At 42.6% G+C, this 24313-nt stretch overlaps 2 protein-coding genes, 1 long non-coding RNA gene, 3 other non-coding genes and 1 pseudogene across 7 annotated transcripts; 4 read left to right on the plus strand and 3 right to left on the minus strand.

Annotated features, from left to right (window-relative positions):
- The first annotated feature begins 1534 nt into the window (after positions 1 to 1534).
- On the plus strand, positions 1535 to 1633 carry LOC127753556 (small nucleolar RNA SNORD96 family). Its single transcript, XR_008012613.1, has one exon. It is a non-coding gene; the product is annotated as a small nucleolar RNA SNORD96 family (small nucleolar RNA).
- Positions 1634 to 1768: 135 nt separating this feature from the next.
- On the plus strand, positions 1769 to 1864 carry LOC127753599 (small nucleolar RNA SNORD96 family). The gene has a single exon (XR_008012654.1). It is a non-coding gene; the product is annotated as a small nucleolar RNA SNORD96 family (small nucleolar RNA).
- An 88-nt stretch (positions 1865 to 1952) lies between these two features.
- Positions 1953 to 2046, plus strand: LOC127753555 (small nucleolar RNA SNORD96 family). Its single transcript, XR_008012612.1, has one exon. It is a non-coding gene; the product is annotated as a small nucleolar RNA SNORD96 family (small nucleolar RNA).
- A 1340-nt stretch (positions 2047 to 3386) lies between these two features.
- Positions 3387 to 7238, minus strand: LOC127752434 (glutamate--tRNA ligase, cytoplasmic-like). Its single transcript, XM_052277776.1, has 7 exons — positions 7061 to 7238; positions 6646 to 6790; positions 6140 to 6230; positions 5898 to 6051; positions 4731 to 5806; positions 4177 to 4641; positions 3387 to 3880 (listed from the first exon to the last, which is right to left on the minus strand). The coding sequence occupies exons 2-7, from the start codon at positions 6780 to 6782 to the stop codon at positions 3662 to 3664; spliced, it is 2142 nt and encodes a 713-aa protein (XP_052133736.1). The 5' UTR covers positions 6783 to 6790; positions 7061 to 7238; the 3' UTR covers positions 3387 to 3661.
- Positions 7239 to 12108: 4870 nt separating this feature from the next.
- On the minus strand, positions 12109 to 14867 carry LOC127752936 (uncharacterized). Of its 2 annotated transcripts, none has more exons than XR_008012446.1 (3): positions 14773 to 14867; positions 13873 to 13985; positions 12109 to 12389 (listed from the first exon to the last, which is right to left on the minus strand). It is a non-coding gene; the product is annotated as an uncharacterized LOC127752936 (long non-coding RNA). The 2 variants fall into 2 exon arrangements; XR_008012447.1 differs by lacking the exon at positions 14773 to 14867 and adding an exon at positions 14577 to 14659.
- LOC127752934 (uncharacterized) lies at positions 14736 to 17455 on the plus strand (annotated as a pseudogene).
- A 900-nt stretch (positions 17456 to 18355) lies between these two features.
- LOC127752935 (putative yippee-like protein Os10g0369500) lies at positions 18356 to 21825 on the minus strand. Its single transcript, XM_052278387.1, has 3 exons — positions 21516 to 21825; positions 20511 to 20619; positions 18356 to 18907 (listed from the first exon to the last, which is right to left on the minus strand). The coding sequence occupies exons 1-3, from the start codon at positions 21680 to 21682 to the stop codon at positions 18824 to 18826; spliced, it is 360 nt and encodes a 119-aa protein (XP_052134347.1). The 5' UTR covers positions 21683 to 21825; the 3' UTR covers positions 18356 to 18823.
- Between the last annotated feature and the right edge of the window lie 2488 nt (positions 21826 to 24313).

Here is a 24313-nt window from a genome sequence, read left to right on the forward strand (position 1 = left end):
GAAAAAAAATACCTCTTTCGACTCACCAACCTGCTAGGGCATTCGCACGCGCGACCCATGAAGCGCGGTAGCCCAGCAGTGCTGTGGCCTGAGTATGGGGGCTGACTCAACACGCGATCAATCTGAGCTGTTCAATTTGATGGATGGCTGAATTGGTTCCAACTCCATCAAAACCGCTGGTGCAAAAAACCCTAACCCCAGATTGAAATTTTCCCCTCCCCTCCCTCTACCACGGGCCACTTGTCCCCACCAGCGGTGCCTCTCCTCCTCCTCCGCTCCCTCTCCGCTCCTCCCCCTTCCCCCACCAGCGTGATCGCTCCCTCTCCATCGTGGGTCATCTCTCCCTACCGGCGGCTCCTCTCCCCTCCCCTCCCCTCTTCTCATCGGCAACGTCGCTTCCCCTCCTCAGCTCCCCCTCCCCCCACTAGCGCTCTCCCTCCCACCACCGTTGATCCCCTTCCTCCTTGTCGGGGTGCCGCTACCTTCCTACTCCTCGCCAGATCTGGTATGAGGCTCGTCGGATCTAGCCTTGGGAGGCGGTGATGGGCAGCGGTGGCGCAGCTCGACCGAGCACCGCTGGTGGCCAGTTTGCACCCCCTTCTCGTCGGATCTGACCTCGGGAGACGGTGACGACAGCTTGAAGGCAGAGGCGGTCCCACACACTATGAAGCTTTAGTTTTTATAAAATTTGAATTATCCATAGTGCAAGTGGTTTTAATTTTATATTTCAGTCCCTAATACTTTTCTTTTCAGTTCTTATATTATCTTCAGTTTATGTGAAGATCCAAAATTTACAATAAACACCCTAAAATCCAGAAAAAAAATTAGAAATAATTTTCTTCGATGACGGCGGCGGCGGTTTGACAGTGGTGGCAGCACGACGACAGGGGCGGCATGATGATGGCATCCCGTGCCCTCTCCATGGCGGGGGCAGTAGTCCGATGACGACGGCGGCGACTCGACAACGGCGGCGGGCCCGGCACGGCGGTGGCGGCCTCGACGACGACGGTGGCGAGGGGACTGCTGCTTCGCATTTGAGGACACGGTCTCTCCAATGCGGTTTCGCCCCTGTCCTCGCACGTCACGGAGCTTCCTCCTGATGACAGGTTCCGACGATGTTCGGATGGCCACGCCCCCCGTGGCTCAGAATCTCTGCGCTTGAGAGGTGAGACCGAACTGTGAATGGCTCATGGGCCGGCCTCTGGGCCTTCAGGTACACGTCATCCGAATTCACCACCACAGGGCCCGGCCCGTCTATCGCCATGACTAGCTAGGGTTTCAAAGCCTCCATATAAACTACTCGTCCCTCCCTCACTTAGCTCCGCACCCAAAGGTTACCGCCGCCGCCGCTCCATCTTCCGCCATTGACGAGCAGATCTGAGTTATTGATTGGGTCTCGTTTGGTTTTTTTTTTTCTCTCTTTTTCCTTTTTGTTCTCCGTTGCGATGAGTTTGCCATCGAGAAAGAAAGCTGAGTTCGTTTCTTCTGCCTTTTCACTTATTATTATGCCTTGGTGTCTGGCTGGCGGATTGGACGACGGTGATGAAAAACCGCAAGAAAAACACACCATCTTTCGGGGCTGATTTGGCGCCGCCGCGCGTGCAATGATGCTAATTCTGCAATTCTGATGTCCATTGCTGATCCGTTGCTACCAAGACTGTTCTTTCGTTTCTTCCTCAAGTTCTTGGTTTTTTTTTCTTCTTTTAAACTTTTCTTTTGTTGCTGCATACTAGTAAGAGTTAAGAACGAGTCCCACTGTTGTCTGCGTTGGCCAGTGAAGAAAACCTCGATTAAAAACACCATCTTTCGGGGCTGATCGGCCGCCGCTCGGCGGCCATGCTGCCATTCTGCAATTCTGAGGCCAACCCAATCTGGAGATGATGTTGGTACTACCATTGTAGTTATTGTTGTTTTTTATTTTTATTTGATTTGTTTTTCTATGGATTTGTCGGGGACCTGTGATGAAATCTGGAACCAAAAATACCATCTTTCGGGACTGATTTGGCTTTCAGCAGCCATGTTGTCACTTCCAAGATCCTGAGGTCTCACTGTTATCGACTTTTCGTACTTCATATTTCATCTAATTATTACTGCTAGATAATGCAATTCCAAATTGGAAAGAATGAACTGCTGATTAGTTTGCGCCGCTCCAATGAACAGGACTTGTGGATCTGTGAAAACCCAATGGACGTAGATGATGAACGAGGCATACAAATCATAAGTTTGTGTTAATATCCTTCAACATCCAAGTTATTATATTCATTGTAATCTTGAAGGTGAAATCAATCCAAAGCAGGGAAATATATGTCGCCAAGGATTATTGTTCATAGAGATCTGTTTTGAGGACAATACGCCGTTGCAAAATCAGGCGTGTAGTACCAAAACTTTGATGCATGCAATTCCATTCGCAGCCTATTTCCTGGAAGACCTCAGAACCTCGTTTGTGGCTGTAACTTCAAACTTATTTGGCACCTGATGGATTATGCCTATGTATATGTAGCAACCAGTATTGACTAACTTCAAACTGGTGTGGCAAACCTGATGGATTGTGATTATGTACTGCATCTGTATATATCAGTATATGTAGCAAGTGGCAACCAGTATTACATGTAATCGCAAGGTGTAATCAACTAACCAACATGTTCTCGTTAGCCTACAATGACTGACTGCATAAGCCTCATTTTTGAGGCATAGGCATTTCTAATGAATTCTCAGTTTCTCACTGGCATAAGAATCGGCATTTCAACGAAAAACAAATTGACCTTATTAAGGCTGCGATCGGCATTTGGTGTTAACAAATCCCACACATAGACTCATTAGCACATGATTAATTAAGTATTAGTTTTTTTTTAAAAAATAAAGGGTTAATATGATTTTTTAAAACAACTTTCGTATAGAAAACTTTTTTTTTAAAAAAACCACACACCGTTATGCAGATTGAAAAGCATGCGCATGAAAAAAAGAGAAAGTTGAGTTGAGAAAGAAGGGGAAAAGAACACAACATAAATCAATTAAGCACATATTTAGTCCAAATAGTACTTACATCGTTTTCATCGTTACAATGATTTTGAAGAGCCAACATAAAATGGGAGAGAACTTTATTAAAGGATAGTGTAATAATATGAAATGTGAGACCCAAATGTAAGTGTAGGGGATGATATAGCAATGAACATTTTATTTTCTAAAGGAAAAAAAGTAGGAATTTTATCAAATGAAATTTGCAAAAGTAGAAAAGATTTCTGACACAAAACCAACGAACACTGATATTAGATTCAGCAGTTAAATTCAACAACTGGAAACATAAAAGGGCATGTCAAGCAATATGGACCAGAAATGTCCTCAACTCAGTTTCCCAGAGCGGTATTAGTCTTCAAAAAATTCAGATGCCAAGCAATATCAGATATTAGTCTTCAAAAAATTCAGATGCTTGTATCTGGCAGTATGATATCGCCAAGCTAACACGTTGCCATCTAAGAAATGTTGTGTCTTTTTAATAACTGGAGCATGGAGCATGAGAAACATTAAACTGTGCACCAAAACTTAGCGCAAATCACCCATGACACATAAGCGACATTACAGTATGAGATGGGAGTGTTTCAGTAGAGCATTCAGGAATCTCTGACAACTCAACGACTTGAGAAGCTCATCAGAATCATGCCGCCTAGTTCAAACTGGCCTGCTGTCGACCATCAGGGATAGCGAACAAAACCACCGGCTTCGAGGATCTGACAAAAGGGGCATCACACCTGTAATAGCCTTTCCTCTCAAGCTGTATGACCTCCCCACGCAGGAGGTTCCTCATATTTGCGTCTCCTAGGGCCAGGGTTTCTTTCCGAGTGCATGGGTTCAGGTTGTCAAGGAAGTTCTCATCCTCCTCAAGCTGTACACATGGCCACAAACATAGAAGACATTCAGTGTTAACTCATTGATAAATGAACGAGTAATATAGGAGCTAACTCCAACCAAGAAATGGTTCACATTTTGCATGACAAAAGAGAGAAGGTTTAGTTCCACAATTTTTTTAAAAAACATTACTGTACAGGAAAATATGATATCCACATAGAGAAACTAGAGAAAAGATAGCATGTAATATCAAGTAAAAAAGACAGACTATTTGAGTTAAGGCAAGCAAGAAGCTTTCATGCTAACTACATCTAGCTGGAATTGCTAACTCACCTTCTTCTTGCTAATCAGGTAATCAAATTCCACCAATGAGAGAGGAACCAGATCATCTATGTCCGGAAGCCATGTAACCTTCAATTTTGTTGTCTTCACAGATCCCTCAAGATGTAGTTCTCCAATCAGTTCAGTAATTACTCCATTCTCCATCTTGATTTCTTTAATGATGGCATTTCCCCAGTCCATCAGAGTAACTTCCTCACCCTTGCTAATTGCAGATGCATCAGCATAATCTAGCCAAATTCTGTTTGTGAAGGTTGTTGCCTTCTTTCCTGCACCATCAAATTTCTTGTGCCTTGGCAAAATTCGAACAAATGATTTCTCTGGACCATTAGTAAGCCTGAAGATCACACGCTGATCTTTCAACACAGCAGTATGCCTTGCACAAACTGGGTCAATTATTTTCTTGTTGATTGTCCAGAGTTTATCCCACTCCATAAGATTCAAATTTTTCGAAGCACCCTTCAGCAAAGAAATGGGCATGCAATCAGGATTCATCATTTTCATATGTAAATAACACAAAGCAAGAGCTAACTAGCAGATAGTAATACCTGTTGGAGTATAAATTGTATCAAAGCCTCAACTTTCAAGCCACGGCGTACTATGCCTTGAACAGTGGGGAAACGAGGGTCTGTCCAATCTTCAACCTTCTTGTTCTGCACAAACCAAAGCAGCTTCCGCTTGCTAAGAAGAGTATAAACCATATTCAATCTGCTGAACTCATATATTTCTACTCTCCTCATCCCCATATCTTGAAGAATTCGATAGTATTGTGCATTCCTGTCATGATATTCACTGGAACGAAGAGCATGGGTCACTCCCTCCAGCGCATCAACGAATGGACAAGCAAAGTCATAAGTTGGATAGATCTTGTACTTTGAACCAATACGATGGTGAGGATCAGTGTTGCAACGGTAGTAAACTGGATCCCGAAGGGACTTGTTAGGATCCTGCATGTCAAGTTTACCCCTCACACAGCATTGCATACCCCTTTCAGAACCATTTATCATCTCTTTCCATAGAGACAGATTTTCCTCCACAGTATTATTTCTGCACTTTGACTCCACACCATCCATTCTCTCACTTCTCATTTGCTCCTTTGGTGTGTCATCAACATATGCTTTTCCCTGCTTAATCAGTTTTTCAGCCATTTCCATTAGCTTTGGAAAATAATTAGATGTGTATGTGACAGCATCATATTTGATTCCCAGGGTCTCAATATCTTTTAGGAGGTTTTCAACAAACTCATTGCTTTCTTTTGAAGGGTTAGTGTCATCAAATCGAACAATTAATCGACCTTGATATCTTTCTGCAAAGTACTTGTTCAAGAGTGCAGCCTTTGCATGACCTATATGGAGGTAACCACTGGGCTCTGGGGCAAAGCGAACACACACCTGTCCAAATTTTGCACCAGGGAGATCAACTTCTGGAGCTGAAGGATCCTTTGAGTCATTAACCTTTTCCTTAAGGTTTGGTGCAGGGGATTTCCCAATTCCTCGTTTCCCAACATAAGCAGCTATAACCTCATTCAATGTGTCTTTGTAGTCTGAATCTATGCCATTGAACCAACGGACAAGATTTTGGTATTTCTTTGATTTCCGTAGACTCTCCCATCGTTGACCAATCCCTGAAAGAGAAGATATACATCAATTGTTAGCGCACATTATGAAGCATAGGAGAAGCTTGAGAGTAGAACGTGAAAGAAGCCCATGGCTCACCAGCGAGATTTGACCATACAGTGATATCAGCAATCGTTAAACCATGACCAACCAGAAAGGTCCGAGACATCAAGTATCCATCAACAAATGAGCAGGCAACCTCAAATTCTGATCCTAAAAGGAAGGTGGGGGCGTATTCAAGCCATTCAACAACCTGCCAGTTCATTAACAACAGCAATTTAGAACACTAACAAAACAAAGATTATGAAATATGTTTTAGCAAGAACTTGGTCATAGCATACATGTCCAGACTCAATAGCATCTCGGCCATGGAGGCTTGGAGAGGATTGGGCAATGTACTCGAGAATAGGGTTGATACCACGGAGTGATTCTCTGTGTAGAAACAAAGATTCCCATGAGAAACTATCAGTTCCAGATGGTGAGTAAACCCAAAAGATAAAATAAAGGACAAGTAAAAGTAAAGTGATAATTTGGAAACTAAAATTGGTCATGTACTTCTATGTGAAAAAACAAGTACAGCACAGCCAAGTGAAAAATATAATCAAAACAATGATCATAATAATAGCCACTTGGAAAACACAAGTCAGCAATAAATTGCATTCAGTAATGATGCACAACGTTTCAAACATCATATTTTGCTAAAAAGAAAACAACATCTTTATTTTTGCCATTAGTAGCATCTCCACTTATAGCTAATCAACTGCAGATAGCTAAACAAATGCCTAGAACCTTATGCAATCCTACAAGAAGAAAAAAAAAACACATACAGAGAAGAGCAGCCACTTACCCAGAACTGAAGCATAGAACGGGTGCTGAGCCCGCAGCAAGACTAGGATCTATGGACAGGGAGACACCGGCAACCTTAGCAGCAGAAATTATGGAAATTGGCGGGCTGTCCTGAGAAAACGATAACTTCGCCTCCATCGATCCTACTGCAGTAGCACAGATACGAACACGAGATTAGCGGAAATCAGAAAGCCACATCAAAATTACGCACCATCTATCAAATCATCCTGTAAACAAATCAGTCTGCACTCGCTCCACCCCCCCCCCTCCCCAACTACCATGGGCGGATCTAACATGCCAAACATCAAGGCAAATTTCTAGAACACAGAGCGAGCTAACTAGGGTTAACGCAAATTCGACAAGAAGTGAAGTGCGTGGGTCGAGAGAGAGAGAGATGGGAAAGAGGAGGTGCTAACCAGGATGGATGCGGCGGAAGCGGCAGGAGGACGAACGACGGCGCCCCGCTCGCTCGCGGGATTGATGGGGATCGTCGGCGGCGGCGGCGGAGGATGTGCGAAGTGCTAACCTAAGCAGGGAGGATGGACGCGGCGGAAGCAGCAGGATGACGGATGGGGCCCCTCCTACCACCTACGGATTGCCTCTCTAAACCCTAAACCCGACCGGTGTTCGAACCGGTGAATGAATCCATCGATTGGCCGGTTCTTCCATCGGTTCAATAAAATAGTAAAATTATATATTTTATTTATATTGAGAATTTTGGTTTAATCAACATAAGATATATTTCTAAAATCATGGTAGCAACTAACCCAAATAGTCAGGTGCGCACGCATGTATATAGGTAGAGGTAGTAACGGGCCCAACTATTTTCCTTATAAAATTTAAGGGTTGGATCTAAAATACGATGTACTCACTTTTTTATACAGTTTTGGCATGAAAATATTTAAAGGTTAGGTAAGGTTGTGAAAGAACCCATATGCATTGACCGTTGGGGGTTTGATCCCTAGGCCACCCTAGTTCCTTTGGTTCTGCAGATAATCCGGTTTAAATGATTTTTCTCAAGTCAATTACATCTCTAGACTAGGCACTGGTTCTGTTTTTTTTTTTTTTTGTCAAACCCCCATTTCAGTTCGATTGTTACAACTAGGCTATTGGATGCCACTATTTTCAGATGAAATTACAAAAATGCCACTAGAGAAAGAGAGTAAATCTTTACAAATTGCTAATCACGTTGCCAACATGGAGGGGGCATGAAAATGACCCATTTGCCCTCGTTCGATCTTATTGTACATTGAGTATGCCGATAAAATGCACATGCAATATTTGAGCAACTATATACAAACATATTTACTAGCAGATCCAATAGGTTCATTGTACTTCAAATATTTGTTACAAATTTATCCTCTCATATCTTGTTCACATTACTAAAATTTTTGCACAGGATAAATCCATAAAAAAAATTGAAACATGAAAATCTATTCATATGCTAGTATATATAGTATACAATTGATCAAATATTGTATTTGTATGTTATTGGCACATTCAATATACACTGAGGTCAAACCAGGGGCAAATGGGTCATTTTCATGTCCATGTTGGCAAGGTGACATATCCTTCCACATATGCAAATTGGCAATTTGTAAAGATTCTCTCTCTCTCTCTCCCTCCAATGGCATTTCTGTAAGTTCATCCAGAAAAAATGACATCTCACGAGTGGTAGTCCGTAAAGTGCCAAATAATTAAATTCCCATCAGATATCAAGATAACTCACAAGGGGTCAGGAAGTCAGGATCCCCTAGGGCTAGGCCATTAAGGCGATGAATTTTTATTTTATTTTTTATAGGGTTAAGACGGTGGATAAATAAGTACATTTGGCCATGACCCGATTAGGCATGGCTCACCAATGGGCCATGTCGTGTCAGCCCACATGCTAAGGCCGGAGCCTAGACACAATCCAGTGAGATGTTTAGTTGTGTCGTGTCAACCTGGTACAAATGGTTATGTATGTTGTGTGGAGGCCCGTAACCCAAATTCGATATATACCAAGAAAAAAAAGGTGAATAGAGTCCGTTGCATCCCGCCGCACAAACTTCGGTAAAGCTCTAGCGAGGTCCTCCACTCAACGATATCACATTCCTCTTCCTCCTCATCAAACACTATCATGGCCCTTCGCTTCCTACTTCCTCCACCCCGAGCTAGTGAGGCCTCAACGACCGACACATTCAGAATGGGGCAGGCCGCTCCACCACGTTACCGTGCAGGCCTACATCAATGAGCGCCCATCATCGCTTCCTCTGCCTCGAGCCCCTGGCTTCCTCGATTCTTCCCTTCTTTCCTCTTAGCTCCTGCACGATAGTAGCTGCTCAACTGGTGGTTGTTGGCCGGCACCGGTCGTCGGTCGCCACCATGCCGCACAGCCCTAGCCGTGCTGTGCCATTCCTGGACCATGTCATGCTAGTTTGCTACATGCAATTGTCGTGTTGGCACGTGGGTCTAAGGTGGCGGCCCAAGCACAACATGGCTAGACGAGTCATGCCAACAAGACTCGTAGCCAAACGGGCCATGCCATTCTTGGGTCGTGAACTATAAATACACGCCCAGGCCGATATGGAAAGACCTGGCCCATTTACAACCTATAGGACGATTTAGCAAACTTATAGCCATTATTTTGTTTATACGGATGAGATCAATTAAGACACCTCATCGCACTTAATTAACTTGATTAGTGTGGAATTAAACGAAAACTACTGTTTTAAGATGTTCCCTTCCACAACAACGATTACACTCCATCCAACACTAAAAAATAATAATGCACTCTTTACCAAAATAACATGCAAGAACAACATAATCTAGAAAACATATGCATATTCCTTTTGTTTTCATTAGATCAATTTCAAGTAGTGTTGTCCGAGACAAAAAAAAATTTGAATATGCAGAATGAGGATAAACCGATCTCACGGGGATATACACATTTATGTTACTTATCTCATTGTTGAAAAGGAAGATACATTCTCACTAAATCAATACTAATTGAGAGAGAGTTAATTAGGAGAAATTAATCTCAACCGGTAGAAATAGAGGGATGGTTGACATTTTTGCAACTATGTCGGGTGGTTTTAGCATCAACTTTAGGGGATCCACACCCCACGAGGAGTCAGAATCAACTTCGAGCATATGAGGAAATATCCTCAAGGCACCCCGCACAACGATTTTTTCTTCCTTGTTAGGCACAATTATGCACGGATACTTAGCCACCTGGGAATATGAAACATCGATAACTTTTCTAACACTTTTTATTGATTCTTTTCTTTTCATAATTCCTGTACGACGAGCATTGAAAAAACATGTTCTAAGATTTAAAATTTATAGTATAAATATATGGAATTGAAGTTGCAATATATGGAATTCACGGTACACATTTTGATTCTTTTATTGAAAAATGTGGCACCAAAAAATATAGTTAGTCATGATTAATATTACTTGCCAGACTACCAATAAAAATAATCCAATCAAATTGTTTCTCCATTTGATTCAAACCAATACACTTGTCAGCTCAACGTGCCATCCTAAGGTAGTGTTTGGTTGCTGGGATGGGATGAGATGGGATGGGATGAACCCACTTTTAGGGGTGTTTGGTTCAGGGGTGAGTGGGATGGGTTGGTCCCTACAGAGGAATATTCCTCTCAGATCCGGGACCAATCGGTCCGGCCAAAACTGGCGGACGAACTCCTCCCACCTGGGACGAGCGACGGCGTGAAACCGCCGCTTTGCTCGCGCGCTCTTCCTCGGGAGACGGCGGCGGGCTCGGCAACGGTGGCGGTGGGCTCGGCGACGGCGGCGGTGGGGGGCTCGGCGATGGCGGTGGTAGATGGCTCGGGCGACGGCGGCGGCGGCGGGCTCGACGACGGCGGTGGCGGCGGGCTCGACGACGGCAGCGGCGGCGGGCTCGACGACAGTGGCGGCGGGGGGCTCGGTGGCGGCGGATCCGGTGGTGGGGAGGGCGGCGGCGGCAGATCCGGTGGTGTGGAGGGCGGCGGCGGCGGATCCGGTGGTGGGGAAGGTTGTGGCGATGGATCTGGAGGCGGGGAACTCGGTGGTGGGCCGACCGTGCGTCATCGCGCTTCTCCGCCCGCCCGACCGCGATGGTGGCCATGCTCGCCCTCCTCTCCACCGGCCTCTCCCTCTCCCTCTCCCGCGCGGACCTCGCCGCCGTCGTCGTCGCCGAGCCGCGGCTGCTCTGCGCGAAGGCCGACCGTGCGTCGTCGCGCTTCTCCGCCCGCCTGACCGCGATGGTGGTCGTGCTCACCCTCCTCTCCACCGGTCTCTCCCTCTCCCTCTCCCGTGCGGACCTCACTGCCGTCGTCGTCGCCGAGCCGCGGCTGCTCTGCGCGAAGGCCGACACCGTCCGTTGTCGTCGCCGAGCCCACCGCCGCCGACGTCGCCCGAGCCCGCCGCCGCCGCTGTCGCCCGAGCCGTCTACCGCCGCCGTCGCCGAGCCCCCCGCAGCCGCTCATCGACGCCATCAAGGAGGCCGGCGGCGACCACGTCCGGAGGTGAGGGCAGAGGCGGCGTCGGCCATGGTTGTTGCAAACGGCGTTGTCGGTGGTTGCAAATGGCGCTCATCCCATCCCTCCCTCGTTCCTTGAACCAAACAAAAAACTGGGATCGTCCTATTCTACAAACCAAACACCCGAATGGAATCATTCCAATCCTCAAATCAGGGATGGTTTCATCCCATCCCACCTAGTCCCAGAACCAAACCTAGTCCCAGAACCAAACACACGCTAAGAGAACTTTGAGAGAAATTAAGAAATAGAGGAGGTTATTCACTACCACACACATGAAGGAAAAATACTCAAATCCGTGGTATAATATACTCAAGTTTATCAATAGTTTTGTAATATTATTAAAATTTCATAATTTAACACAAATTTGTTCTTTACCACAGTGCAGGTAAAACAAAAAATCTATCCTGGAATTGTTCTGCTTTAGGTCCCTCAGAGTTATATTTTGAATTTCATTTGAGTCCCTCGACCATAAAATTAGATATAGAGAATCCTTCAATTATCAAAAACTAGTGTCAATCAAGTCCCTCTGCAGTGTTCACTAGCAATTCAGCACCCCTCTCTTCTTTTTCTTCTCATGTGACCGACATGTGGGCCTCACTCAACCACGTAGAACAAAATCCATCATGAAACCCAAACACAAAATGGACTGGTTTTGATAATTGAGAGATGTTGTATAGCCGATTTTATGGTCGAGGGACGTAAATTAAACTCGGCCTATAGTTGAGTGACTTAAAATTCTTGTTACCGAAATTTGGTTTGGTTAAAATAGTGAATGCATCAAAATTAAATTTTGTGTAGTACTGCGAATGGAAGACTATGAAATTACCATTTTTTTGGGTAGAGATTAGCCAATCTGCAGGTTGCAATCCAAGTTCCGACAGAAGGACGGTAAGCAAGAAAGTGAAATTAACTAATCCACAATAAAGTGTGTAATGAACGGCGCCATAAATGGCCAAAGCACTAATCAAATGTTACTAAATCCCTGGCACTTCATCAAATTTAGGTTAAAACCGTCACCACCAAAGTACCAGAATTAAAATCACAGTTTTCATCTGGGTTTGTTCTTACAATTGTTTTGGATCTACACAAAATATATACATACAAGTTGAGGTGTTCCAATGGCGCCAGATCTTTTTCACCGGGCTTCTTTCCACATCCTGGTCTTCTCCAGGATGGACTTGCCTTCCTTGTACTTCTCGTTCTCTTTGTATGCTTTCTCCTGTAGAGTATTATAGGTGCAAATTAATAATCCAGAAAAAAAATAGCAATGAGGTGACAATTGAATCAGTGTTAAGAGCTCAAGGAAATACTACTTTTTTTTTTAGAAAATGGATTAAAATCCGGCCTCTACATCCACAATGGATGTACACAGCCCTCAAGGAAATACTACTGTATCGAGACAATATGATAAATGAGATGTATACCAGAATACAAAGTTATCATGTTACTAGTAAGTATGATGAACAGGTGAGTACATGCCACGAACACATAAGTTCTTCCAGTTACAAGAAATTGAAGGAGAAGCTAGGACCAAAAGTAGCAGTCGCTAGGAGCTGAAAAGAACCTTAGATGCTCAACTTAGCATATAGGTGAAGGTAGCCAAATTCAGGGTTTAAACAAAGTGAATTTCATTAGAGATCAATTCAAGCAACTTTGTTAATTAAGCGCAAATATGCCACTGTGACTGCCAAATAATAATAATAAACAGTTATTGTACTCTCCTAACTGCTAGGATGGAACCAATAGGTACAAGAACAACGCAAAATGCTAAACGACTTGCAGAATCTGTGCCTTGAACCTTCATGGGACATAGGGCTTAGAATAGTAAAATACAAAATTGATCGGACGTCACAAAACATTATTTTACACAGAATCAAGGCAACTATTACATAGTTGTATAGTTCATATGTAGTTGCAGACTTGCAGTGATGAGCTAGATATCAAGGCAAACAAAGGGTTTACACAGAATCTAGAGCCACATATTCCACAGCAATGAGCAACTAAAATCTTGAGTAACATACAAGGCCACATTATTTTTCAGCACAGGAGACCCCACACTAGTATTTGCGAATACTCCTAAAGTTTCAGCATCAAACCATATTTTCTTAAAATGTTAGCCTCATCTATGAACTGCAAAACTAGCTAGACATTAGTCATTACACCTTTTTATTATTTTGAATGGTTATTGATTAAGTGTAGGTCTAATTTATATGTGACGTTCGTTGACTATAATTGACTGGTAGCAATCTAATAATGAATGGAGATAGCATGGTCCACATCCCATGAATAAAATCATAATGAGAACAAAATTACAAATCAAACTGAGGCAAAATGATATGGCTAATTCAAAGATCGGTGTGAAGGTAGCAAATAATTGTGACAGGACAATGAGCCTATGGAAATATACGAGAATTACTGAAATGAAGAAACACTACAACTCTACAAGAAGAAAGGTGAAATGAAGTATAGATTGGAGTACTAGTTTTCCTATCCACTATTGTCATCTCAACTCATGCTTCTATCCAACAAATTTCTGCAGAACGCACTACGAATTTCTCCACAGGAAGGCACATACGTAATCTGCATAAGGGGCAACTATTTTTTGATTTAAAGCACTACCAGGACTTTGCCTAGTAATTATATGTTATAAAAAATAAGAGGCAACTATTATATGATGGAAGCAAATTTTCAAGATAACCTACATATCTCCAGCCAAGAATTTGCTGACAATAGCTACAATAGATGTCTCTCACGGTATGCGCGCAGTCCGGTCATAAGATACCAGCCCTCATTAGGCCCTAAGGATATATTCACCCTGAAAAGTACAGAACAAAAGCATGAAAAATATTGAATACATTCTACAAATAAACTGAATACATTGCGATGATCCAAAGTCAATCTAGTAATTAAACAAACTGGTCCATATGTTAGGTGGTTTCTGGAAATTAGCTCTTGAAGCCAAAACTACATCAGTATTAAGCAATTAGCTCTATTATACAGTACATTGAAGAAATGGAGATGAGCTGGTATTAAGGTGGTCGATCTTTTAGAGAAATACAGGAGGAGGCTGAGACAATAGCATGGGGATCGTGGTGATCTTAAGCGATAAATCAAGGGAATGATCTGAACAAGACAAAATGCTACCAAGTTCCTAAGCAAACCACCCCAAGGAGGCAATGGCTGAGGCAATCATTCATCTAAACCGATGTGCATGTCAACAACAAAATCAAGTCGATGTCTGTTACTGCAACAGATTTACATCATGGCCTAATCGATTTGATATTGCAAAGCAATTCAGTCCAACATGCTAATCGACCCTGAACACAAATCTGCAGCTGTGACATTGCAATAATCTAAGAGAAGACCACGACTCCAATAGAATCCATGCAGATTGGCACAACCAAACCTTCTTTCCCCGAATTCCAGACAATCCAATCCCCCAAAATTTCTCGCACCCACGGCGATTTCCATTCCAAACCACCACGGCCAATCAACAGAACCTGCGGCCAGCCGGCCAAGAACCCAGGATCATCCAAGAATCGCTTCGCTAGGCACGCAATGCGCGAGCAAGGGGTGGAGGAGAGAGAGGAGGGGAGGCTCACATTCGTGGTTGAAGAGGTAGGCGCAGCCGAAGCAGCCATGGATGTCCCTGGAGAGGATGGCGTCCACGCGGCACAGATCAAAAATCCTTTACACTGATCGGAAATTCCGAAAGTTCATATCAGAAATTTCCGAAAGTGCAATGTCTCTCTCTCAGCCCTTTTCCTGAACTGAACATACATACCCTTTCACTTCTATTCTTGCACTCTTTCAGTTTTCACCGCCACCTCTCACTCTCCTCTAACTCCTCTCAGGCAGGCAACCTCGGTGGTGCATCGTCATTGGGAAACTCTCAGCTGAGCCGGCAAGCCTTTGCCGGAGTTCGTTGGCATCCTCGGCATCCACTTTCCAGCATCTTCACCAAGGCGTGTTTCTCTCTTTTTTGAGGTATTCTTGCCCCTTCTTTGCCCTGGTTCTTGTCCAAATCTTGATCTATGATTCTAGGGATTATCTTTCAAATCCTTTTGGTGAAGATGTTGCTATAGTCGTATAGAAACCTTGCCTAGAGTATCATTTGATTTCGTTGGCTATAAATCTAGATGTCGAGATTGTTTGGGCTATGTCTGAAAATAATGTATATTCCGATCGGGTCGATCTAAAATTCCGATGCTTTTTGGAAAATCCGAAGCGATCAGAAATTCTGATCACTTATTGGAATGTCCAATGTTTATAGACCAGTTCAAGCAGCCTTTATTTTTTTTATTTCAATTCTCTTGTCAATCATCTACTCAGTCATCACTCTCACTCAGTGTTCTTTCATGCTCAAGGGGGCCTTCAAGGATCAAAATTTCTGCTATTCCACTCGTTCCAAGGAGAGCTTCATGGCCCACACCAAGCACAAGACTTAGAATGGCAAGCGGCGACGGGTTTGATCTTCCTCCTCGGAGTCAAATGGTGATGATTTTGATTGTAAAGGGAAGGAGGAAACTCAAGTCGCAAATGTGGAAAGGGGTGGTGATTTGCTGCAAAGGAGGGCACCTAGGAAGCCGAAAGCTACCACCATTGGAAAAAGTCTTGCAGGTGCTAGTTCTAGTACCCAACCTGAGGTACAAGAGGAGATACCGACAATGGGTTGGGAATGTAGGGAGAAGGGTGCTCTCATCAGTCCTTTGTTCATGCACTTCCCCGCTCGAAGTGCTGAACATGTTCGCAACCCCATAGATTGGAGTGCCAAGACTAAGAAGGTGCAGATGATAAGAGTGGAGATCCCAAAGAATGGATGCCGCTCAGCCACCGATCCTCGTTTTTGGACTCTTTTCCAGCAAGACTTCTATGAGGCGGTTATCATGAATAAGTCCAACATGCAGTGGATTAATTGGAGAGCTGCTGCCTCTTATGGCGACCCCGTGATGAATGAGGTGATTGAGGCTTGTGAGGCCATGGGGATCAAGGATTTCATGAGCATGAGATATGATTGGAGTGAGGAAATCATCTGTCAATTCTATGCCACAGTTTGGTACCAAAGGAAATAAGAAAAAGACCATGCACTGGATGACACAGGGGGAATGGCATTGCATCAACTACAGTCAATTCGCTGCTCTTTTGGATCTCACCTTTGATGATGATGAAGACAGGGATTGGTTGCATGATGACAAGGTCTTGGAGCCTCATGAGGTTGACTTCATGTACAATCATAAGGTGGAGTACGACCCTGGGACAACAAAGGGTATGCTTCCTTTCTTTGCCTATCTCAACAAGATGATTCGCAAAACACTCACTCCCAAGGATGACAATGACAACAATGTCCAATCTTACACTCACAACATTCTTGCAAGGATGAGGGTTTCTCCGAAGAAATTTGATGTGTTTGAGTTCATTTGGGAGGAGATTCACCTCACATCTTTCACTCCTGAGTGGAGTCTTGGCTATGCTCCCATATTGATGAAAATGATTGAGCAAGTCACCAAACTTCGATTCTACAAGGAGGTGCACCACACTGGACTCAAAGTGAGGCTAGAGAAACCCATGACCACTCCTAGGAGGCCAAGGTCTACCACTAAAGCTGCATGTACTCAAGCTCCCTCCACTCCGACTCTCTCTTCTTCACTGTTGTGGAAAATTCTCAAGTCTATCTATAATGTGTGCAAGTCCAACGCCATCGAAGCCAGGAAGGGGCGAGCGGAATTGAAGAAGCAGCTACAACTTTCCTTGCTCCCCCGATGGCTCCGAGGTCAATGAAAGTGATGAAGAAGTGTTCGATGATCCCTTTGCCGACGAAGCTAGTAGTGGTGTCGTTCAGGAGAAGGAAGGTGTGGGACATGGTGATAGTGCTGATGATGGGCATGATGATTGACTCCATATGGCATTAGGTTCTCTCTCCAATTTTAATTTATCTCTTTTTGGTCCTCGATGCCAAAGGGGGGAGAGCCACATCTCTTTTCCATCTATCATTGTTGTTGGTCGGACAAATTTGGGCTTGCTTGTTGTATGAGACAATGTGTGTTTTTATTTCCTTAAGATTTGCTCAACTTAATGCATATGTGGTGTATGAAACTATGTGATGTAATGTTATTTATTGTTTCTATCCCATATGTGTGAATGCTGCTATGTCATGTATATATACTTTCAAGCAATCTTATGTGAAGATTTAGGGGAGCTCTCTACATGCCTATTATGCACAATTCTAGGGGAGCTAAACTTCTATCATTGGACCCAAAACCCTTTTTACATATATCTTTTTATTACATTCTAATCGAATTGTGATCGACAAAAAAAAAAGGGAGATTGAAAGTGCGTCTAGACCCCTAATTATTTTGGTAGTTAATGGCAATCGAATACGGAGGACTAACAAGTTTGTTGAGAATGTGCACAGTGAATTTAGCCCTTTCATGGTATGGAAAGATTGGTTTCAGCAAATCCAATTGGAAATGAAAAGTGTATGGGAAAAACTCCTATGGTAAATTTTTTCTCTTATTTGTGTCATAGGAAAAGCTCTACTATAAAGAGTGATATCACTTCGAAATCTAGCGTTGAAAATTTGGTGCTCAAATATGTTGCAGAGTTCCTTTCAAAACTTTCAAGTTGCTGGAATTTTCAATAGATCAGAATTTCCAATGTTATGTCGGAATATCTAAAATGACGTTCTGTAGCTCTGTTGAAGAAAATATCGGAATTTGTGATATGATCACACAAGTGGTTTAGTTGGACAAAAAGAAAAAATCGGAATTCCTGATATACACTTCGGAATTTCCAATATGGCCACACGGGGCTCTGTTGAGGAAATTATCGGATTCTCCAATGTGCTTGGAGTATGTTGTTTGGGAGTTATTTAGCAATGGATATAGTCAACAATTAGATCTATAGCTCTCAAGTATGTGTTTTGTGCATATTTGCATGTAGGTATGTCGTATACAGCTCGGCCAATCTTCAGGTTGCAATCCAAACTCCGACAGAAGAATGGTAAAGCCAGGTGAGCAAGAAAGTGAAATTAATTACTCCCTCCGGTTCTATAATAATTGACGTTTTGAACAAGGTTGAGGTCAAACTTTAATAACTTTGACCATCAATAACTTCAAAAATACTTAGTTTAAAAAAACTAGATAAACATATATAGATTTGTCTTTCAAAACACTATTATAAAAGTAAACATGCATTTATTTATTGTGTATATTATAATAGAAAAATAAAGTCAAAGGTACATTTTGTAGACCGTGCCATTGTCCAAAACGTCAATTAAAATGAAACCGGAGGGAGTACTACTAATCCACAGCAAAGTGTGAAATGAACTGCGCCATGAGTGGCCAAAAGCACTAATCAAATGTTAATCTCTGGCACTTCATCATTTTTCGGTTAAAACCGTTACCACCAAAGTGCCAGAATTTGCATCAAAAAGACAGTGATGCTCTCTACTTCTGTTGTCAATCTTCGTCCCCCCCAAATCAGACGCAGCTGTTTTCATCTCTTCTTTTGAGGGGGTCTAGTACTGCATGAGCAACTACAGCATGCATACAAACTTTGATCGCCGCCAAAGTTGTTGTTACAATCTTTGAATTGTTTTGGATCTACACAAAATACATACATACAGGTTGATGAGTTCCATGGCGCCAGTCTTTTTCACCGGGCTTCTTTCCACATCCTGGCCTTCTCCAGGATGAACTTGCCTTCCTTGTACTTCTCGCTCTCTTCGTATGCTTTCTCCTGTAGAGCATTATAGGTGCAAATTAACAATCCAAAAAGAGAAAATAAAACAATGAGGTGACAAATGAAGCAGTGTTAAGAGCTGAAGACTGTCACATCGAGATAATGTGGTAAATGAGCTGTATTGATGCCAGAACAAAGTTATTGCATTGCTAATACGTACGATGAATGGGTGAGTACATGTCACAAACACATAAATTCTCCCAGTTATGAAAAATTGAAAGAGAAGCTATGAAAAAAAAAACAGAAGTTAGCAGTTACCCACACGCAACTGAAAGAGAACCTTAGATGCGCAACTTAGCATATAGGTGAAGATAAGCCACATTCAGGGTTTATTAAACAAAGTGAATTTCAGTAGAGGTCGGTTCAAGCAACTTTAATTAAGGGAAAGATGCCACTGTAACTGCAATAAAAAAAAATACAGTTGATGTACTCCCTTAAATGCCAGGATGGAACCAATGGGTACAAGAACAATGCAAAATTTCTAAACGACTTGCAGGATCTGTGCCTTGAATCTTCATGGGACATAGGGCTTAGAATAGTAGCATACAAAATTGACTGGAAGTCACAAAACACAGAACTTCAGATGAGAAAATAGCTGTATAATGCAGTTATTACACAGGATTACTAGAAAACTACAGTTCATATGTAGTTGCAATGATGAGCTAGATATGAAGGCAAACAAATGGTTTATACAGAATCTAACCCAACATATTCCAGTTCCACAGCAAACAGCAACTAAATCTTTAGTACCATAGAAGGCCACATTATCGTGCTGGTAACATAGGAGGCCCCACAGGCCTACACTAGTGTTTTGTGGATACTATGTTTCAGCATCAAGTTGTATTTTGTTAAAATGTTAGTCCTCATCTATCAAATGCAAAACTAGCTACTCCCTCCGTCCACTTCTCGCTATGACTCTGGACAGATACTTTTCCAAATTCATAGCCGGAAATGCTTATATTTGGGATGAAGGGAGTATTAAACATAAGACTTTGTTATTATATTGAATGGTTATGGATTAAGTGTAGGCCTAACCTACAATAGAAAGCCTAAAACAAAGCATAATATTTTTGAAAGCTGAATTTGATGCACATTTATATGTTAAGTTTGTTGACTATAATTGACTGGTAGCATTGCCATTCACATCTGAAAAATAGACATCAATCTGAAAATTTTACATATCCAACTGAAGTACTGAACCAAGCATATTATGAATTTGAGATACATGCATATCCTATCAATTGATCGCAATGAGAATAAAATTACATAACAAACTGAGACAAAATGATGTGGCTAATGCAAAGTCTGGGCTAAGGTAGCAAATAATTATGTGATAGGACAATGAGCCTATGGAAATCTGAGAATTCTTTAAGTTGGAGTAGAAGGAAGAAATACTACAAGTAGAACTGTAGAAGAGGGTGAAAAGAAGCATAGAGACTCCTATTTTCCTATCCACTGTTTGTTCAACTCATGCTTGTATCCAACTTTTTTGTTTTCAGAATGCAACATTCTACAAGTTTCTCCACGGAATGCACATATCTAATCTGCATAAGAGGCAACTATTATATGATCATGGAAGCAAATTTCCAAGTTAACTTACATATCTCCAGCCGAGAATTTGCTGGCAACAGCTACAGTAGATATCTTTCACCGTATGCAGTCCAGTCATCAGATACCGATCCTCATTAGGCCCTAAGGATATATTCACCCTGAAAAGAATAGAACAAAAGCATAAAGATATTGAATACATTCTACAAATAAGCTGAATACATTGCCATGTTTCGAAGTGAAACGTTCTACAAATAAGCTGAATACATTCCCATGATTCGAAGTGAAACATTCTACAAATAAGCTGAATACATTGCCATGATTCGAAGTGAAAACTAGTTGTTGAAGCCAAAACTACATCAGTATCACAAAATTAGCTCTAGAATACACTGAAGAAATGGTTGAGCTGGTATTAAGGTGGTCAATCTTGTAGAGAAATACAGTAGGAGGTTGAGAAAACAGCATGGGGATCGCAGTGATATTAGGCGATAAATCAAGGGCAATGATCCGAACAAGACAAAATGCTACTACCAAGTTCCTAAGAAAACCACCCCCAAGGAGGCAATGGCAATGGCTGAGCCCATCATTCATCAAATCGGTGTCCGTTCCTGCAGGCAATCCAGAGGGGCCAAAGCTAATAAACTTGATACATTGAAGGCTTGAACAACATCCATTTGATACCGCAAATCGATTCACCCGAACATGCTAATCGATCGATCCGACCACAAATCTTCAGTTGTGACATTGCAATAATAATAATAATCTAAGAGAAGACCACGACGACAACAGCGATGCAAGCTAATTCCAGCAGAATCCATCCACATTGTGGCACAACCAAAGCTTCTTTTCTCCCCCATTTCCAGCAATCCAATCCCACATCGATTTCCATCCCAAAACGAAGGCCGAATCGACCACCGCAAGATCCGATTCGAACACACCCCCACCACCAACGAAACCCCCTTGGGCCAAAGATCATCATCATCATCATCCCAAGAACCGCCTAGCTAACACAAGGCACACGCAATGCGGAAGCGGGAGAGAGAGGGAGGACGCGTACACGTGGTCGAAGAGGTAGGCGCGGCCGAATCGGCCGCGGAAGTCCCGTGAGAGGATGGCGTCGGCGGAGGCGGCGTCGACGCGGCACCGGCGGCACTTGAGCACCGCCGACGCGGGGCCTCCCCCGTCGCCGTGCCGCGGGAGCAGCTCCACGAACAGCAGCCCCATCACCGGATCGACCGATCGAGGGGGGAGCGGGGCGGCGGCGGCCGGAATCAATGGCGAGTCGCCGGCTTCTTCTTCTTCTTCTTCCCGGAGGAATGGAGAATAAGCTGGTTATTACCGTACAGTTTATTGGACAGAGGGAGGTGGTGTTTATTTACCGACAAGTTCTTTCTTTCTATTACTGTCTGTACGTATATATCCGTAATTCATCCGTTACACGATATAAGATTTTCTAGTATTACGTAAATTCATATAATTAGATACTAATGATTCTAGGCATATATAGAAAACATATACATTGATAAGTGGATAAATCTAGATAACTAAAAAAGTTTTACAATATGAAATGAAATGGAGGGAGTAATATTTTGGAATATTGGATATGTTTGGTTTTATTTTCTTGCCAAAATAAATATTTTTCGAGTTTGGTAGTAGTAATAAGAAAAATATTAAATACAAATTACCAGAGTTTGGTGGTGGGAAAAAAACAAAGGTTATTTGGATTTTCTAGTTTTGAAATTTATAAGATTATAATTCGACTAATTGAAAAGATGCCGCTGCAGTATTTCTAAAATTGGATACATGACATGTTGTGCGTTTTTTTCTACCGTATTTTTAGACTAAAATATCACGTCTCCTACATCTCGTACAATCAAGCACCATAAAAAAATCAAATCGTATGGATCCATGCCGCTGCGACGAGCTCGTTGCCACCGCCGTACTGAGCTGCTGCCGGACACGCTGTCTCCAAGATCTCGCTGACGCTGCGACGAGCATGTCACGCTGGGAGTGGTCTCATGCACCGGTTCGTCGCCAGATGAGAGAGGAGGCGGGTGGGGAGGAGCGACGAGCACGCGGATCCAAGCCCCCTTGCCTCCGTCGTCATCGGATATGCATCGCCTGCCTTAGCATGGACATTGAATCCCGGAGCAACGCCCGACACCAGCAAGAGGCAGCTTACTGGGAGAGAGAGAGCTGCTCCTACTCTAACGAGGGAGAAGACAATCTTCGTCGCGTCGGATCCACACCACCTTCCTCCTTACCCGGACATGGTTGGATCTGCTGCGCTCAAACACCCTCGCCGGTCACGGCCCGATTTGCCACTGGCGAGAGCGACGCTAAATCCCAGAGCATCGCCCCCACACCTTCACATTCGACGAAGGCAACTACATCGGCCCTACCTGAGGAGCCCGAGAGTGCTAACTGCTAGGTTCAACTCATTGGAGGCGCGGAGACAGTGGAACTCGGCGACGAGGAAACGCGTGGGCGGTGGAACTCGACGATGGAGAGGCGACAGGGCGATACGGGATGGTAGACTCGCTTGTGTCGGCTACCAGCAGCCCCTCCACCTAGAGAGAGAAGTATGAAAGAAGGGGATGAAGAACATGGGAATTTTGTTCTAAAAAATAGAAAATGCTACGTAGTGGCATATTTTGAGTTCCTATGAAATTGTAATGGCATGGATCTAAATAGATAAATAATAGATAAATAATGATGGTATTTTTCAAAACCATGAAAATTTTAGTGGCATGAATCTAATTAACCAAAAAAATAGACTGATCATGTTTGGTTTGAGACCTAATTAACTCATTTCCGAACTTCTACCTCTTGTTTTCACGCACACACATTTACCGAATTGCTAAATGATGTGTTTATTTTTTGCAAATAATTTATATAGAAAATTTGCTTTAAAATTCATATTAATCCATTTTTAGAGTTTATTTTAGTTAATACCCTTCCGTCCCAAAATATAAAGGATTTTGGGTGGATGTGACACATCCTAGGCTTCGTATCCAGATTCGTAGTACTAGAATGTGTCACATCCACCCAAAATACCTTATATTTTGGGATGAAGGGAGTACTTAATTAATCATGCTCTATCTGCCACTTCGTTTTACGTGCTGGAGTAAAGGTTACTAACCCTCACTCCCGAACTTGGCCTAACCATGCTGCCATTGTTTTGAATATTATATAACCCTGAACCGATTAAACTACCCATCCGGATTTTAATCACATAAGTACTCATATTTATAATTAATTATTCTTTCAGGATATACGACACGTTGACAACAAGACGTCTGTTGTGGTGACTTCGTCAATCTATCTTCGTAGGTGTTTATATGGGTAGGGTGAAGAAAATTCCAAAAAAAATATTTTCTATCCTTGTTTTATGCGACAATTATATTATACATCTATCAATGTCATTATATGAGTAAATATGTATCTGTGTACCTTATGTATCACCGTATCAAGTTACTACGGACCTGTTCAGATTGGTACCATTTTAAACATATCATTTGTTTGGTATAATTGACAATCATATGACAATTAGTTTGCTGCCAACATTTGTAATATCTAGGGAATTTTGGCAACATCATATGTAACCCATTCTACATTTCTACTAAGAGCATATTTAAACTGCTACTAAAATAAACCTTATAAAAATTTGAAAATGCTAAAATTTTAATAGGTTGACAACATTATCAAGTTTTGGGTGGATGGACTAAATGTGATATTGCCAAAATTCCTTTCACATTACCAATGTTTAGTACTACCTCCGTTTCAGGTTATAAGACTTTCTACTAAGATTCATTAATATATATAAGAATGTGGGCAATGCTAGAAAGTTTTATA

Source organism: Oryza glaberrima, chromosome 10 (genome assembly GCF_000147395.1).
Source record: "Oryza glaberrima chromosome 10, OglaRS2, whole genome shotgun sequence".
Classification (NCBI taxonomy): domain Eukaryota; kingdom Viridiplantae; phylum Streptophyta; class Magnoliopsida; order Poales; family Poaceae; genus Oryza; species Oryza glaberrima.